A 13,105-nucleotide genomic window follows, 5' to 3' on the forward strand; every position below is an offset into this window, starting at 1 on the left:
CCCACGTCCTCATCATCATCCCCTTCCAGTAGCAGCAAGCTTGTCTTCACTGCGATTTTATGGTGTACCTCGCAAGCTGCAGTGATTCTGGAGACTCTCGACAGACTGTATTGCAGGGCTCGACGAGATTTATCCAGGCACCGAGAAACTAGGCTTCAAAATGCCTGCAGTCTTCTCTATCTCACTTCTTGCACTGACATGGGCCTTATTATGTCCAGTGTCCCTCTCTGTCTGTAGAAACCTTACTGCAGTTGTAAGTCATGACTGCTGGGGATAACCTGATCACCAATCAACCACCTTGATACTTGAGTCACAGGGGCTGGTATGGTAGATTATCACATGATGAAAGCATCAAGACAGATTCCCAGAGAATGGGTTTTATGTTCAGTATAAGGTTATATGACATGCACACTGACTGCACATGAATCAAATGAAAACATTTCCTGTTCATGATATTGAGCAGGTTTTCATATGGGGCTTTGATATGCATTCAGTCAATTGCTCCATTTACCAGTTGGTACCTGTTACGTCTAGAATGAACGAATCTAACTGAGTACTGTAGAGGTGACAGGATCGAACCAAGTCGGCATAGATTTATGAAAGGGAAATCATGCTTGACGAATCTTCTGGAATTTTTTGAGGATGTAACCAGCAGAGTGGACAAGGGAGAACCAGTGGATGTGGTGTATTTGGACTTTCAAAAGGCTTTTGACAAGGTCCCAGACAAGAGATTGGTGTGCAAAATCAAAGCGCATGGTATTGGGGGTAATGTACTGACGTGGATAGAGAACTGGTTGGCAGACAGGAAGCAGAGAGTCGGGATAAACAGGTTCTTTTCAGAATGGCAGGCAGTGACTAGTGAAGTGCCGCAGGGCTCAGTGCTGGGACCCCAGCTCTTTACAATATACATTAACAATTTAGATGAAGGAATTGAGTGTAATATCTCCAAGTTTGCAGATGACACTAAACTGGGTGGCAGTGTGAGCTGTGAGGAGGACGCTAAGAGTCTGCAGGGTGACTTGAACAGGTTTGGTGAGTGGGCAAATGCATGGCAGATGCAGTATAATGTGGATAAATGTGAGGTTATCCGTTTTGGGGGCAAAAACACGAAGGCAGAATATTATCTGAATGGCGGCAGATTAGGAAAAGGGGAGGTGCAACGAGACCTGGGTGTCATGGTTCATCAGTCATTGAAAGTTGGCATGCAGGTACAGCAGGCGGTGAAGAAGGCAAATGGTATGTTGGCCTTCATAGCGAGGGGATTTGAGTAGAGGAGCAGGGAGGTCTTACTGCAGTTGTACAGGGTCTTAGTGAGGCCTCACCTGGAATATTGTGCTCAGTTTTGGTCTCCTAATCTGAGGAAGGACGTTCTTGCTATTGAGGGAGTGCAGCGAAGGTTCACCAGACTGATTCCTGGGATGGCTGGACTCTCATATGAGGAGAGACTGGATCAACTGGGCCTTTATTCACTGGACTTTAGAAGGATGAGAGGGGATCTCATAGAAACGTATAAGATTCTAATGGGACTAGACAGGTTAGATGCGGGAAGAATGTTCCCGATGTTGGGGAAGTCCAGAACCAGGGGACATAGTCTTAGGATAAGAGGTAGACCATTTAGGACTGAGATGAGAAGAAACATCTTCACTCAGAGAGTTGTTAACCTGTGGAATTCCCTGCCGCAGAGAGTTGTTGATGCCAGTTCATTGGATATATTTAAGAGGGAGTTAGATATGGCCCTTATGGCTAATGGGATCAAGGGGTATGGAGAAAAAGCAGGAAAGGAGTACTGAAGGAATGATCAGCCATGATCTTATTGAATGGCAGTGCAGGTTCGATTGGCCGAATGGCCTACTCCTGCACCTATTTTCTATCTTTCTACGTGAGTAAGTGTGACCTTAGTCTCTTTATTCTAATTCCAGAGTGTTGGTACATCATCGGAGGCCAGCTTACATACAGTGCTCCCAAGGGATGCTGGGATCCCTTGGGACTCCATCAGATATGCCCTCTGGTGGCGGTAGAATGCTGGTTACATAGTGCTGCATACTTAACAGTACCCTACTGTTATATATACAAACTTGTATTTACTCTGTACAGCCACCAGAGGGCTCATACACTGGAGTCCCAAGGAATCCCATAATCCCTTGGGAGCACAGGTATTTAAGGAGGCCTCACAGGTTGGAGAGGCACTCTGGAGACCTGCAATAAAAGACTAAGTTCACACGTTACTTTGAGCTCACAGTATTCAGTCTGACTCTTTCCCCATACATAACAACTGGCGACAATATACAGATAGCGAACCCAAAGATGCAGAGAACAGTGGGCATCCTGGAGAAATTGTCGGAGGGAGATGATTGGGAAACTTATGTGGAGTGACTCGGCCAATACTTCGTAGCAAATGAGCTAGATGGGGAAGAGAACGCTGCCAAATGAAGGGCGATCCTCCTCACTGTCTGTGGGGCACCAACAAATCGCCTCATGAAGAATCTGCTCACTCCAGCGAAACCCACAGAGAAATCGTACGATGATTTGTGCACACTGGTCCGAGAGCATTTGAACCCAAAGAAAAGCGTTCTGATGGCGAGGTACCGGTTCTGCACCTACAAAAGGTCTGAAGGCCAGGAAGTGGCGAGTTATGTCGCCGAGCAAAGATGCCTTGCAGGACATTGCGAATTTGAAGGACATTTGGAGCACATGCTCAGAGCCTTTTTCGTACTTGGCATTGGTCACGAAACCATATTTTGCAAACCTTTGACTGTAAAGACCCCAACCTTGAGTAAGGCCATAGCGATAGCCCAGGCATTCATTGCCACCAATGACAATACGAAGCAAATCTCTCAGCACAGAAGTGCTACTACAAGTACTGTGAACAAAGTGATATTGTTTTCGAATCGTAACGTACAGGGCAGGGCACACATACCTGCAGCTGAACGTCCGCAGATGTCTGAGTCCACCATCAAGGGTGATGAATGCAAGGCCATTAACACCTTGTTGGCGCTGTGGGGGTGATCATCGTTTCCATTCATGCCGATTCATAGGGTACATTTGCAAGGGCTGTGGAACAATGTGACACCTCCAACTAGTGTGCAGGCGAGCTGCAAATGCTGTTAAACCTGCAAACCACCATGTTGCAAAGGAGGGCAGATCCACGGAGGATCACGACAAACCGGAGCCTCAGACTGAGGAGGCAGAGGTACATGGGGTGCACACATTCACCACGAATTGTCCCCCGATAATGCTGAATATTGAACTAAATGGACTCCCGGTGTCAATGGAACTGGACACAGGCACGAGTCAGTCCATCATGGGCAAAAAGACTTTAGAAAGATTGTGGTGCAACAAGGCCTCAAGGCCAGTCTTAACTCCAGTTTGCACGAAACTGAGAACTTGCATGAAAGAACTGATTCCTGTAATCGGCAGTGCTACTGTAAAGGTCTCCTACGATGGGGCGGTGCACAAGCTATCACTCTGGGTGGTACCGGGCGATGGTCCCACGCTTCTCGGCAGGAACTGGCTGGGAAAGATACGCTGGAACTGGGACGACATCCGAGCGCTATCGCCCGCTGACAACACTTCGTGTGCCCAGGTCTTAAACAAATTTTCTTCACTGTTCGAACCAGGCATCAGGAAATTCGAAGGAGCAAAAGTGCAGTTCCACCTAATTCCGGGGGCGCGACCCATCCATCACAAGGCGAGAGCAGTACTATACACGAAGAGAGAAAGGGTAGAGATTGAACTAGACCGGCTGCAAAGAGAGGGATCATTTCACCGATCGAGTTCAACGAGTGGGCCAGTCCTATCGTCCCAGTCCTCAAGGGAGACGGCACCGTCGGAATTTGTGGCGATTACAAAGTAACGATCAATCGTTTCTCCCTGCAGGACCAATACCCACTACCAAAGGCCGATGGTCTCTTTGCAATGCTGGTGGGAGGAAAGACATTCACGAAGCTGGATCTGACTTCAGCCTACATGATCCAGGAACTGGAGGAATTATCGAAGGCCCTCACCTGCATCAACACACACAAAGATCTTTTTCTTCATAACAGATCCCCATTTGGAATCCGATCAGCTGCGGCGATATTCCAGAGAAACATGGAAAGCTTCCTGAAGTCGGTCCTGCACACCGTGGTCTTCCAGGATGAAATGTTGGTTACAGGTCGGAACACAGTCGAGTATTTGCAGCACCTGGAGGAGGTTCTTAGTCTACTCAACTGCGTGGGGCTCAGGTTGAAATGCTCGAAGTGCGTTTTCCTGGCACCTGAGGAGGAGTTCTTGGGAAGGAGTATTGCGGCGGACGGCATCAGGCCCACCAACGCGAAGACGGAGGCAATCGAGAACGCACCGAGGCCACAGAATGTGATGGAGCTGCGGTCGTTTCTGGGACTCCTGACCTACTTTGGTAACTTCTTACCGGGTCTTAGCACACACTGTTGGAACCACTGCATGTCTTACCACAAAAAGAGCACGAATGGGTTTGGGGCAAAAGCCAAGAAAATGCCTTTGTAAAAGCGAGGAAAGTGTTATGCTCAAACAAATTGCTTGTGTTGTATGATCCATGTAAGCGTTTGGTACTAGCCTGTGATGCGTCATCATATGGTGTTGGGTGTGTATTGCAATAAGCTAATGATTTTTGGAAACTGCAACTGGTTGCTTATGCATCCAGGAGTCTGTTTAAGGCTGAGAGAGCCTACAGCATGATTGAGAAAGAAGCGTTAGCGTGTGTCTATGGGGTAAAGAAAATGCATCAATACCTGTTTGGGCTAAATTTCGAATTGGAAACTGACCATAAGGCGCTTATATTCCTTTTTTCCGAGAGTAAAGGGATAAATACCAACGCATTGGCCCGCATCCAAAGATAGGCACTCACATTGTCCGCATACAACTATGCCATCCGCCACAGGCCAGGCACAGAAAACTGCGCCGATGCTCTCAGTAGGCTGCCATTGCCCACCACGGGGGTGGAAATGGCGCAGCCCGCAGATCTAGCCTTGGTTATGGAAGTATTTGAGAGTGAGCAATCACCCGTCACTGCCTGGCAGATCAAAAGCTGGACAAGCCAGGGCCCCTTATTATCTCTAGTCAAAAGCTGTGTGCTTCACGGGAGCTGGTCCAGTGTCTCAATGGAAATGCAGGAAGAGATAAAGCCGTTCCAACAAAGATGAAAATGTCTATACAAGCAGACTGCCTTCCGTGGAGCAATCGAGTAGTGGTCCCCAAGAAGGGCAGAGACACCTTCATCAATGACTTCCACAGTACCCACCCAGACATCGTAATGATGAAAGCGATAGCCAGATCCCACGTGCGGTGGCCCGGTATCAATGCGGACTTAGAGTCCTGCGTTCACAGATGTAATACATGCTCGCAGTAAAGCAATGTACCCAGGGAGGTGCCGCTAAGTTTATGGTCTTGACCCTCCAAACTGTGGTCTGGGGAACACGTTGACTATGCAGGCCCGTTCTTGGGTAAAATGTTCCTTGTGGTTGTAGACGCGTATTCCAAGTGGATTGAATGTCGGCTAGCACGTCCGCTGCCACTACTGAAAGCCTGCGGGCCATGTTTGCCACTCACGGCTTACCCGATGTCCTGGTGAGCGACAATGGGCCATGTTTTACCAGTGCTGAGTTCAAAGAATTCATGACCTGTAACGGGATCAAACATGTCACATCTGCCCCGTTTAAACCAGCGTCCAATGGTCAGGCAGAGAGAGCAGTGCAAACCATCAAGCAAGGCTTGAAAAGGGTAACTGAAGGTTCACTGCAGACTCGCATATCCCAAGTCCTGCTTAGCTGCCGTATGAGATCCCACTCGCTCACTGGGATCCCACCTGCTGAACTGCTCAAGGAAAGAGCACTTAAGACAAGGCTCTCGTTAGTTCACCCTGATCTACATGAACAGGTAGAGAGCAGGCAGCTTTAACAAAGTGCATACCATGATAGCGCAAATGTGTCACGCGAGATTGAAGTCAATGATCCTTTGTTTGTATTGAATTATGGACAAGGTCCCAAGTGGCTTCCCGGCACTGTCGTGGCCAAAGAGGGGAGCAGGGTGTTTCGGGTCAAACTTTCTAATGGACTCATTCACCGGAAACACTTGGACCAAATGAAACTCAGATTTATGGATTATCCTGACAACCCACCTTGGACCTTACCTTTTTTGATCCCCCAACATACACACCAGTGGCAACCGGCACCACGGTTGACCACGAAGCAGAACCCATCATCCACAGCAGCCCAGCGAGGGCCCAACCAATGATTCAACTATACCAGCTTTCACACCGAGACGATCAACCAGGGCAAGAAGGGCCCCAGATCGACTCACATTGTAAACAGTTACACGATTGACTTTGGGGGCGAGGGGCGAGTATTGTTATATATGCAAACTTGTATTTACTCTGTACAGCCACCAGAGGGCTCATTCCCTGGAGTTCCAAGGGATCCCATAATCCCTTGGGAGCACAGGTATTTAAGGTGGCCTCACAGGTTGGTGAGACACTCTGGAGACCTGCAATAAAAGACTACGGTCACACTTTACTTTGAGCTCACAGTCTTCAGTCTGACTCTTTCTCCATACATTACACCTACCTGTCTGCAGCACTGGACAGATTGCCCTCATTGTTTTCTGGTTCCATTGGGAAGAAAATGAAGTGAATGAGCCCCATGAGGATATCATCAGTCAACTTTTTTATCCAATGTTGCATGACCAATGTGGTAAAGATGACCAGATGCTGGTTGGAAGGATCCAGATCCAGATGTAAAAACATTGAAGACAGCAGTGACTTTGACTGCCAGACAGTATTACTGTCCAAGTGGATGTGAGCTTCAGGTCATCAGTAAGCAGAGGACAAATCTCCCCAAAAGCCTCTGGGGGAGGGTTGCACCTTCGTAGGAGGTGAGGCACTGAGAAGTCCATGTGCGGCCTTCTTGGTCATCAGCCCTGGTGAGTGGATATCCTTCCACATAGTGGTGGGATTAAGTTGGGTTGAGTTAGGGGTTAATTTGGGGAAAATAGTGAGGGAGGGTTGACCACCCACATTGTGGGGCAGTGGGCTCTGTGTGAACATTCAGGACAGGCCGCATTTTGTTGAGGACAATTGTGGTGTAATTTCAAACCGGCAGAGTTGAGGCAGTCGCAGTTACCACCTGTTTAACTGAGATTAGCGCCCCACAGTGGGATGTGAATCATAGAATCATAGAAACTTACAGCACAGAAGGAGACCATTTGGCCCTTCATGTCCCTGCTGGGATTTTGAAAGAGCAGTCGTGTTTAGTCCCACACCCCTGCGAGGTCTTCATCCTCAAGTACTGTCCAAAACCTTTACAGGTAGAGCGTTCCGATTCCAACAACTCTGAGTGAAAACATTTCTGCTCATCTCCCATCTAGATCTTTTGCCAATGATTTGAAATCTATGAACTCTGGTTATTGACAATTAATAAATCATAGGCCAATCCAGACAAAGAAATTAGACTGTCCCACTCACTCCCCTACTCTTTAATATGGTCTTATGAAGCAATTATCTAATTTCCTTTTAAAGAATTTACGGACTCTGCTTCCCGTGTCCTGGTGTCCAGTGTTGCTGAAGACATTGGGGTATTTAACATTTAAAGACTTGATTCCCAAATGTAATCAATCACTGATTGACCGTGAGCTTTCAGAAAACCCACCTCCAGCAAAAGCAGCAGCAGTTTTCAGTTTTCAAATGTAGCTCCTCATGTCCCTGACTGTTCTGACCCGTCTACTGCCACCGAACTTTGGTTCCCTATTCGAGCGGGATATACATTGGCTCCGACTCACAATATGGAAATACCCAAGACTCCAGGATTTGGGACAGGGCCAGGGACCCATCCACGGGGCAGGCGGAAGATCAGTATATCTCACATCTGCCCCCAAAACACCTCCACCAGAATTTCATCAAACATGTCAAATGGGAGCAGATCTGACAATTATGTATTTTACCAGAAAACTGACTGAAAGTATAATCTAGTCAGTTACACATACAATGAGATATTTATTATAAAAAGACAGATCCCGTCTACTAACAGAGAGCTGTTTAATAGCTGGTGTCAGGAAGCTCACACCCACCTGTATTAATCACTGTCAGCATCTTTCTCCACACTCTGTACTGCAGTGACCCAATGTACTTCCCCACATTGATTAAAGGGGAAACCTTCTGCGGCTCTGGGAGAGTTCGCTTCGCTCTGAAACAGGAGATAAAGGGCAGTGTTGGATCATTCCAGGGTGGGCGAGAAATGTTAGAAATTAAAATATCGGCTCAAATCAAGGCTGTAAATTATACCTTTTCTCTGTTTCTGGAAATTTCTGCAGAATAAGAACAATTATTACTGTTTGTGTTTTGAGAACATTTTATCACAAAAAGAAAGTAACAGGCTGGATTCCACAGAAAAGTACATTGTAAATATGTAAAGTTATTGGGCTGGGTCTTCCTGCCCTCACTGTACTGTGAGTTACTCCACAACATTACAACTGACTCGATCTGACTGCACAACACAACTCAGAGCTACAATACAATTGTCACATCCCGAAGTCTCAAATTACTGAAATTTAAATATTATTTAAAGACAGTCCCTTCAACCTATTCAAGTTGTAACTTGCTCGTGTCCTTTGCCCAAAGGGGATGAATGTATCTGTGAATCTGTACCAGTGCTGTCCAATAGAAATGGCATCCGAGCCACTGGTTTGACCAGACACCAATTTAGCCACAGGCACTAATTTCAGGAGAAAACTCCTTACACACTCACACAATATAGGTACTTCATGTGTATATTTACTGAACAAACATCGATCACCAATCAATAATCAAGGAAGTAAAGCATGCACAACAATCACAAAATACTGGCACACTCTGCTTCTCGTCATAGGTGGTTGGTATTATTTTGTTCAGTGAGTGAGTTTTATATTAGTGAGTGAGGTAGAACAAGTTCAGCGAACGATAGACCAATTAGCTAAATGTCAGTGGTTGGAAAGAGAATGGAATCAGTACTCAAAGATGTAACAGAAAAAGATCTAGAATCTGGAAATATAATGAAGAATAGTCAGCACAGATTTCGCAAGGGGAGATCATGCTTGACCAACCTTACTGAATTCTTTGAAGTAACAGAAAGGGGAGATAAGGGGAATTCAGTAGACACACCATTTTGGGATTTTCAAAAGGCCTTTGATAAGATACCGCATAATAGACATGGGACTAAAGTCAGAACATGTGGAGTCAGGGGACAAGTGGCAGAATGGAGAGCAAGTTGACTAAACAGAAAACTGAGACTAGGAATTAAAAGTAGTTACTCAGTTTGGCAAATAATCTTCAATATAGGCAAGTGTGAGGTGGCACATATCGATAGGAAGAAAAGGAGGCCACATACTCCTTGAAAATAAGTCTAAATGGGGTAGTGGACCAGAGGGATCTGGGAATACCAGATACACAAATCACTAGAAGTAGTGACACTGGTTAATACGGCCATAAAAGCAAACAAAGCACAGAACCTTGGTTAGACAACACTTGGAGAAATGTGAACAGTTCTGGTCTCCATACTAACAAAAAAAAGATAGAAACACGAGAGAAGGTGCAAAAAAGATTTACGAGACAGATACCAGAACTGAGAGGTTGTACCAATCAGGAAAGAGTGAACAAGCTGGGGCCCTTTTCTCTAGAAAGGAGAAGACTGAGGGGTGGCCTGACCTTTAAGATTATGAAAGGGTTTGCTAGACGTAGAGAAGCTGTTTCCACTTGCAGGGGAGATCAGAACTGGGGCCATAAGTATAAGAAAGTCACTAATAAATCCAATAGGGAATTCAATAACTTACATTTATATAGCACTTTTAACATAATAAAACTTCTTTCCCCAGAGAGTGGTGAAGGAGGAACATGCTACCATATGGAGTGGTTGAGGTGAATACTATAAATACATTTACGGGGAAGCTCGATAAACACGAGGGAGAAAGGAATAGAATATGTTGATGGGCTTAGGTTACGAAGGGTGGGAGGAGTCTGTGGAATACAAACACCAGCATGGACCTGTTGGGCTGAATGGCCTGTTTCTGTGCTGTAAATACTGTGTAATTCAATATAATATCCTAGGTTTTGATGGCACACTCTGCACAATCTCAAAGACTGTGTCAAAGAGGGACTAAGGAAACAAAAAACACATAAATATACAGCTACCGTTAAAAACTTGATGCTGTCCTGTTCACTCAGCTCTTGTTCAATATCCTGAACTGTGTCTGAAAGTGATGAGATTTCCTCCGTTATCTTCTCAATCCTCCCCTCCATCTCCAGACTGTTTTTCTCTTTCTCCAGTTTCAGATCTTCCAACACAGTCTTCTCTTCCTCACGGAGAAACTGGTGAAGTTTTTCAAATTCACATTTAATCTGTTTCTCTGTATTTATGCCTTGGTCCTTTGGGAAATAATGAGATTGGGAAAAAAACAAATGAGCATTTTAAAAAGGTGGTGCAGTTCTCTTCATACAAGAATATTTTAGAGATAAACATTCCTTGATGCAATGAAATCTAATTAATGGAGACCAGATGATAATTTATTCAGAAGCGGGAGCTCTAACTGAGGATTGAACTGCTGTATTTTCTTTAACTGCGGTTTCACCAGCACAAGGGACGTGTCCGCGATAATTCAATGGTTCGCTGAAGTGAGATTTTACTTTGGTAATGGACATTCAACGGTTCAAAGAGAAACAAATCGTAAAATATAGAACAAAGTGACATCAAATGTACCTGAATGTGGGCCAAAGTTTTCACATAATCACTTTTTACAGCATCACATTCCTCCTTCTTGTCCCGGACCGGCTTCAGTAAGGTTCGCAGTTCCTCCTGAACAAAGATCAGTTAATTTGTGCACTTTGTGCCATAAACAGCTGATAATTAAATACCATTTAGTTTAATCAAAGAAAATTCTCAGAGCATTCATTCCCTGGAATATAGATTAGCGGTGATCTAATTGAGGTGTTTAAGATGATTAAAGGAGTTGATGGGGTAGATCGAGAGAATTCTTTATAAACTGGGCCGTGCCTGGTATCTGTTCACTAATTATAATCTCGAGTAGCTTCACAGGGTTTCTGACCTTTCTTGCTTCTTTCAGCAACCTTAATCTACCCAGTATTCCCATATCCTTGGCTTCCTCCAGCACTTGTCCCTCTAGGATGAGAATCTGCTGCTGATTGTACTGGTCTCCAGCTACAGTCCCTGAAGGTTCCCTCTCGAGGTCTGATCCTATCCTGGCCTCATCACTCACTGAATCTAATTCTACCCACTCGCCCTCAGAACATCTCTTGCCTTCTCTCCCCTGTAAATTGCTGCATATGGAAGGTCAGAAATACGTTTCAGTTAATGATTAATATACACTTTTCATATCTCTTCACCTTTGTATTATGGTATCAGTCTTTCTCTTTTATAATATTACACAATAACCACACCTCATGGAATCCATCTTAGTTATAACTTTCTCAGCTGTTTCCCGAGTTCTATTTCTCCTGTTGTCCCTTTAGGTTGTACTTTACTTTAATACCAACCATTCCCTTTTAATTTTCCTTCTGTCCGCTATCCCTATTTTTACTTTCACTTCTCTCGGGTTTTCTTTACTGTATCTGGTCTCTGGTGATGTGCTTTGTCCCCTAATTCACACAGGGGGTTTCTTTCACCTTAGTTCTCCTCTGTCCCTTTCCCCTTAACTTCTCAAGTGCTTTCCCGTCAAATCTGCCTCTGCCTGTGCTGTCCTTTAAGAAAATACCCAGAGTAATTGATCTGCTTCTGTTTCCTGGTCCCTGTTGTTTTCCTGATTGCTGAAACATTGCGCTGTTCCGGACACTTTGAAGTTTAACAAGTTCATGTCGACATTAAACGCTTCACATCTGGAATATAAATAGGAGACACGTTCCACAGACCATCACTCGCCACGGAGACAGGATCGGTATCGATCTGAGAACATACTGTACAAGAGATTTCACTTTGCATTCCATGGGCTGATCAATTTACACTGATCTATTAAAGTGGTGTTTGGAATAAAGTGAAACTGTCACTTCCTGTCCCTGGTTCCTTCAGCAGCGATACAAATGGCAGTCCGTGTGAGGACTGAGTCATTAAATAAACACAAACACATTATCTAAAGTGCTTTAAGTATTGAGAGACGCTCAAACCCGAATCTGTGAACACTCCCTGTTCAGGATTCTGTTACCTGTGACTATATTTATTTTACACGGCATTAACTCACCTTAAACTCTTCGGTCGCTTCTTCCAGCGGCAGCACCTCGTGGTTTTGATGACTTTTTGAAATCTGACAAATGGCACAGATGGGCTGTTTGTCAGTTGTACAAAAAACCTTCATGTTCTCCTTGTGACGGCTGCATTCCTGCTGATTTTGATCACTTTTAACACTTTTTACAAATATCTCCACGATGTTGGCGAGGGTGCGGTTGGGTCTCAGGACCCTGGAGGAAGTCTCCTTTTGACAGACGGGACAGGCGGCGGGGACAGAGCTCTCCCAGTCCCGGGTTAGACATGATCGGCAGAAGCTGTGATCACAGTCCAGTGAGACAGGGTCTTTATACAGATCATGGCACACAGCACAGGAAAGTTCACCTTCCATCTCGAAGGACTGCTCCACGTAAAATGGTGATGAGTGCTCAGTAAAACACTTTCAGTTTCAGTTCCTGGTTCCAGCAGCAACATTATCAATCACCGCCCAGGAAAGGGCAGGTAACAGTGATAAACAGACTGTTGCAATAACCAGACTGGTTCACTCATTTCCTTCAGGGGACCTTCTACACCGACCCAGTCTGGTCTGAATGTGTCTCTGGTCCCACAACATGCAAAACAACCGCTCCAAAACAGAACAAGAAAATAAATATCTGACGGAGCCAGCAGCAACGGCCAGGGCAAGGATCAGACAATTCCCAGTCAACCTGCAAAGGCACCAACATCAGGAGAATGTCCATATTAGAATAGTTGATCCACAGGTTAGTTAAGCAACAGCCTGACACAGAGTCCCATTAATACAAAGCAAAATACTGCGGATGCCGGAAATCTGAAATAAAAAATAAAATGCTGGAAATACTCAGCAGGTCAGGCAGCATCTGTGGCTAGAGAAA

The 13,105-nt window shown here is 45.3% G+C and overlaps 1 protein-coding gene across 1 annotated transcript in view; it reads right to left on the reverse strand.

Moving 5' to 3' along the window:
- LOC139230116 (E3 ubiquitin-protein ligase TRIM35-like) overlaps positions 1-12,603 on the reverse strand; it is a 20,508-nt gene extending 7,905 nt beyond the window's left edge. The window contains exons 1-5 of the mRNA XM_070861959.1: positions 12,229-12,603; positions 10,737-10,832; positions 10,172-10,405; positions 8,291-8,313; positions 8,077-8,192 (exon numbers count right to left, since the gene is read on the reverse strand). Coding sequence (XP_070718060.1) covers positions 8,077-8,192; positions 8,291-8,313; positions 10,172-10,405; positions 10,737-10,832; positions 12,229-12,603 — 844 coding nt within the window. The remainder of the gene's footprint in view (positions 1-8,076; positions 8,193-8,290; positions 8,314-10,171; positions 10,406-10,736; positions 10,833-12,228) is intronic.
- Positions 12,604-13,105: the final 502 nt, after the last annotated feature.

The sequence above is a fragment of the Pristiophorus japonicus genome, chromosome 19 (assembly GCF_044704955.1).
Source record: "Pristiophorus japonicus isolate sPriJap1 chromosome 19, sPriJap1.hap1, whole genome shotgun sequence".
NCBI classification, from domain to species: domain Eukaryota; kingdom Metazoa; phylum Chordata; class Chondrichthyes; family Pristiophoridae; genus Pristiophorus; species Pristiophorus japonicus.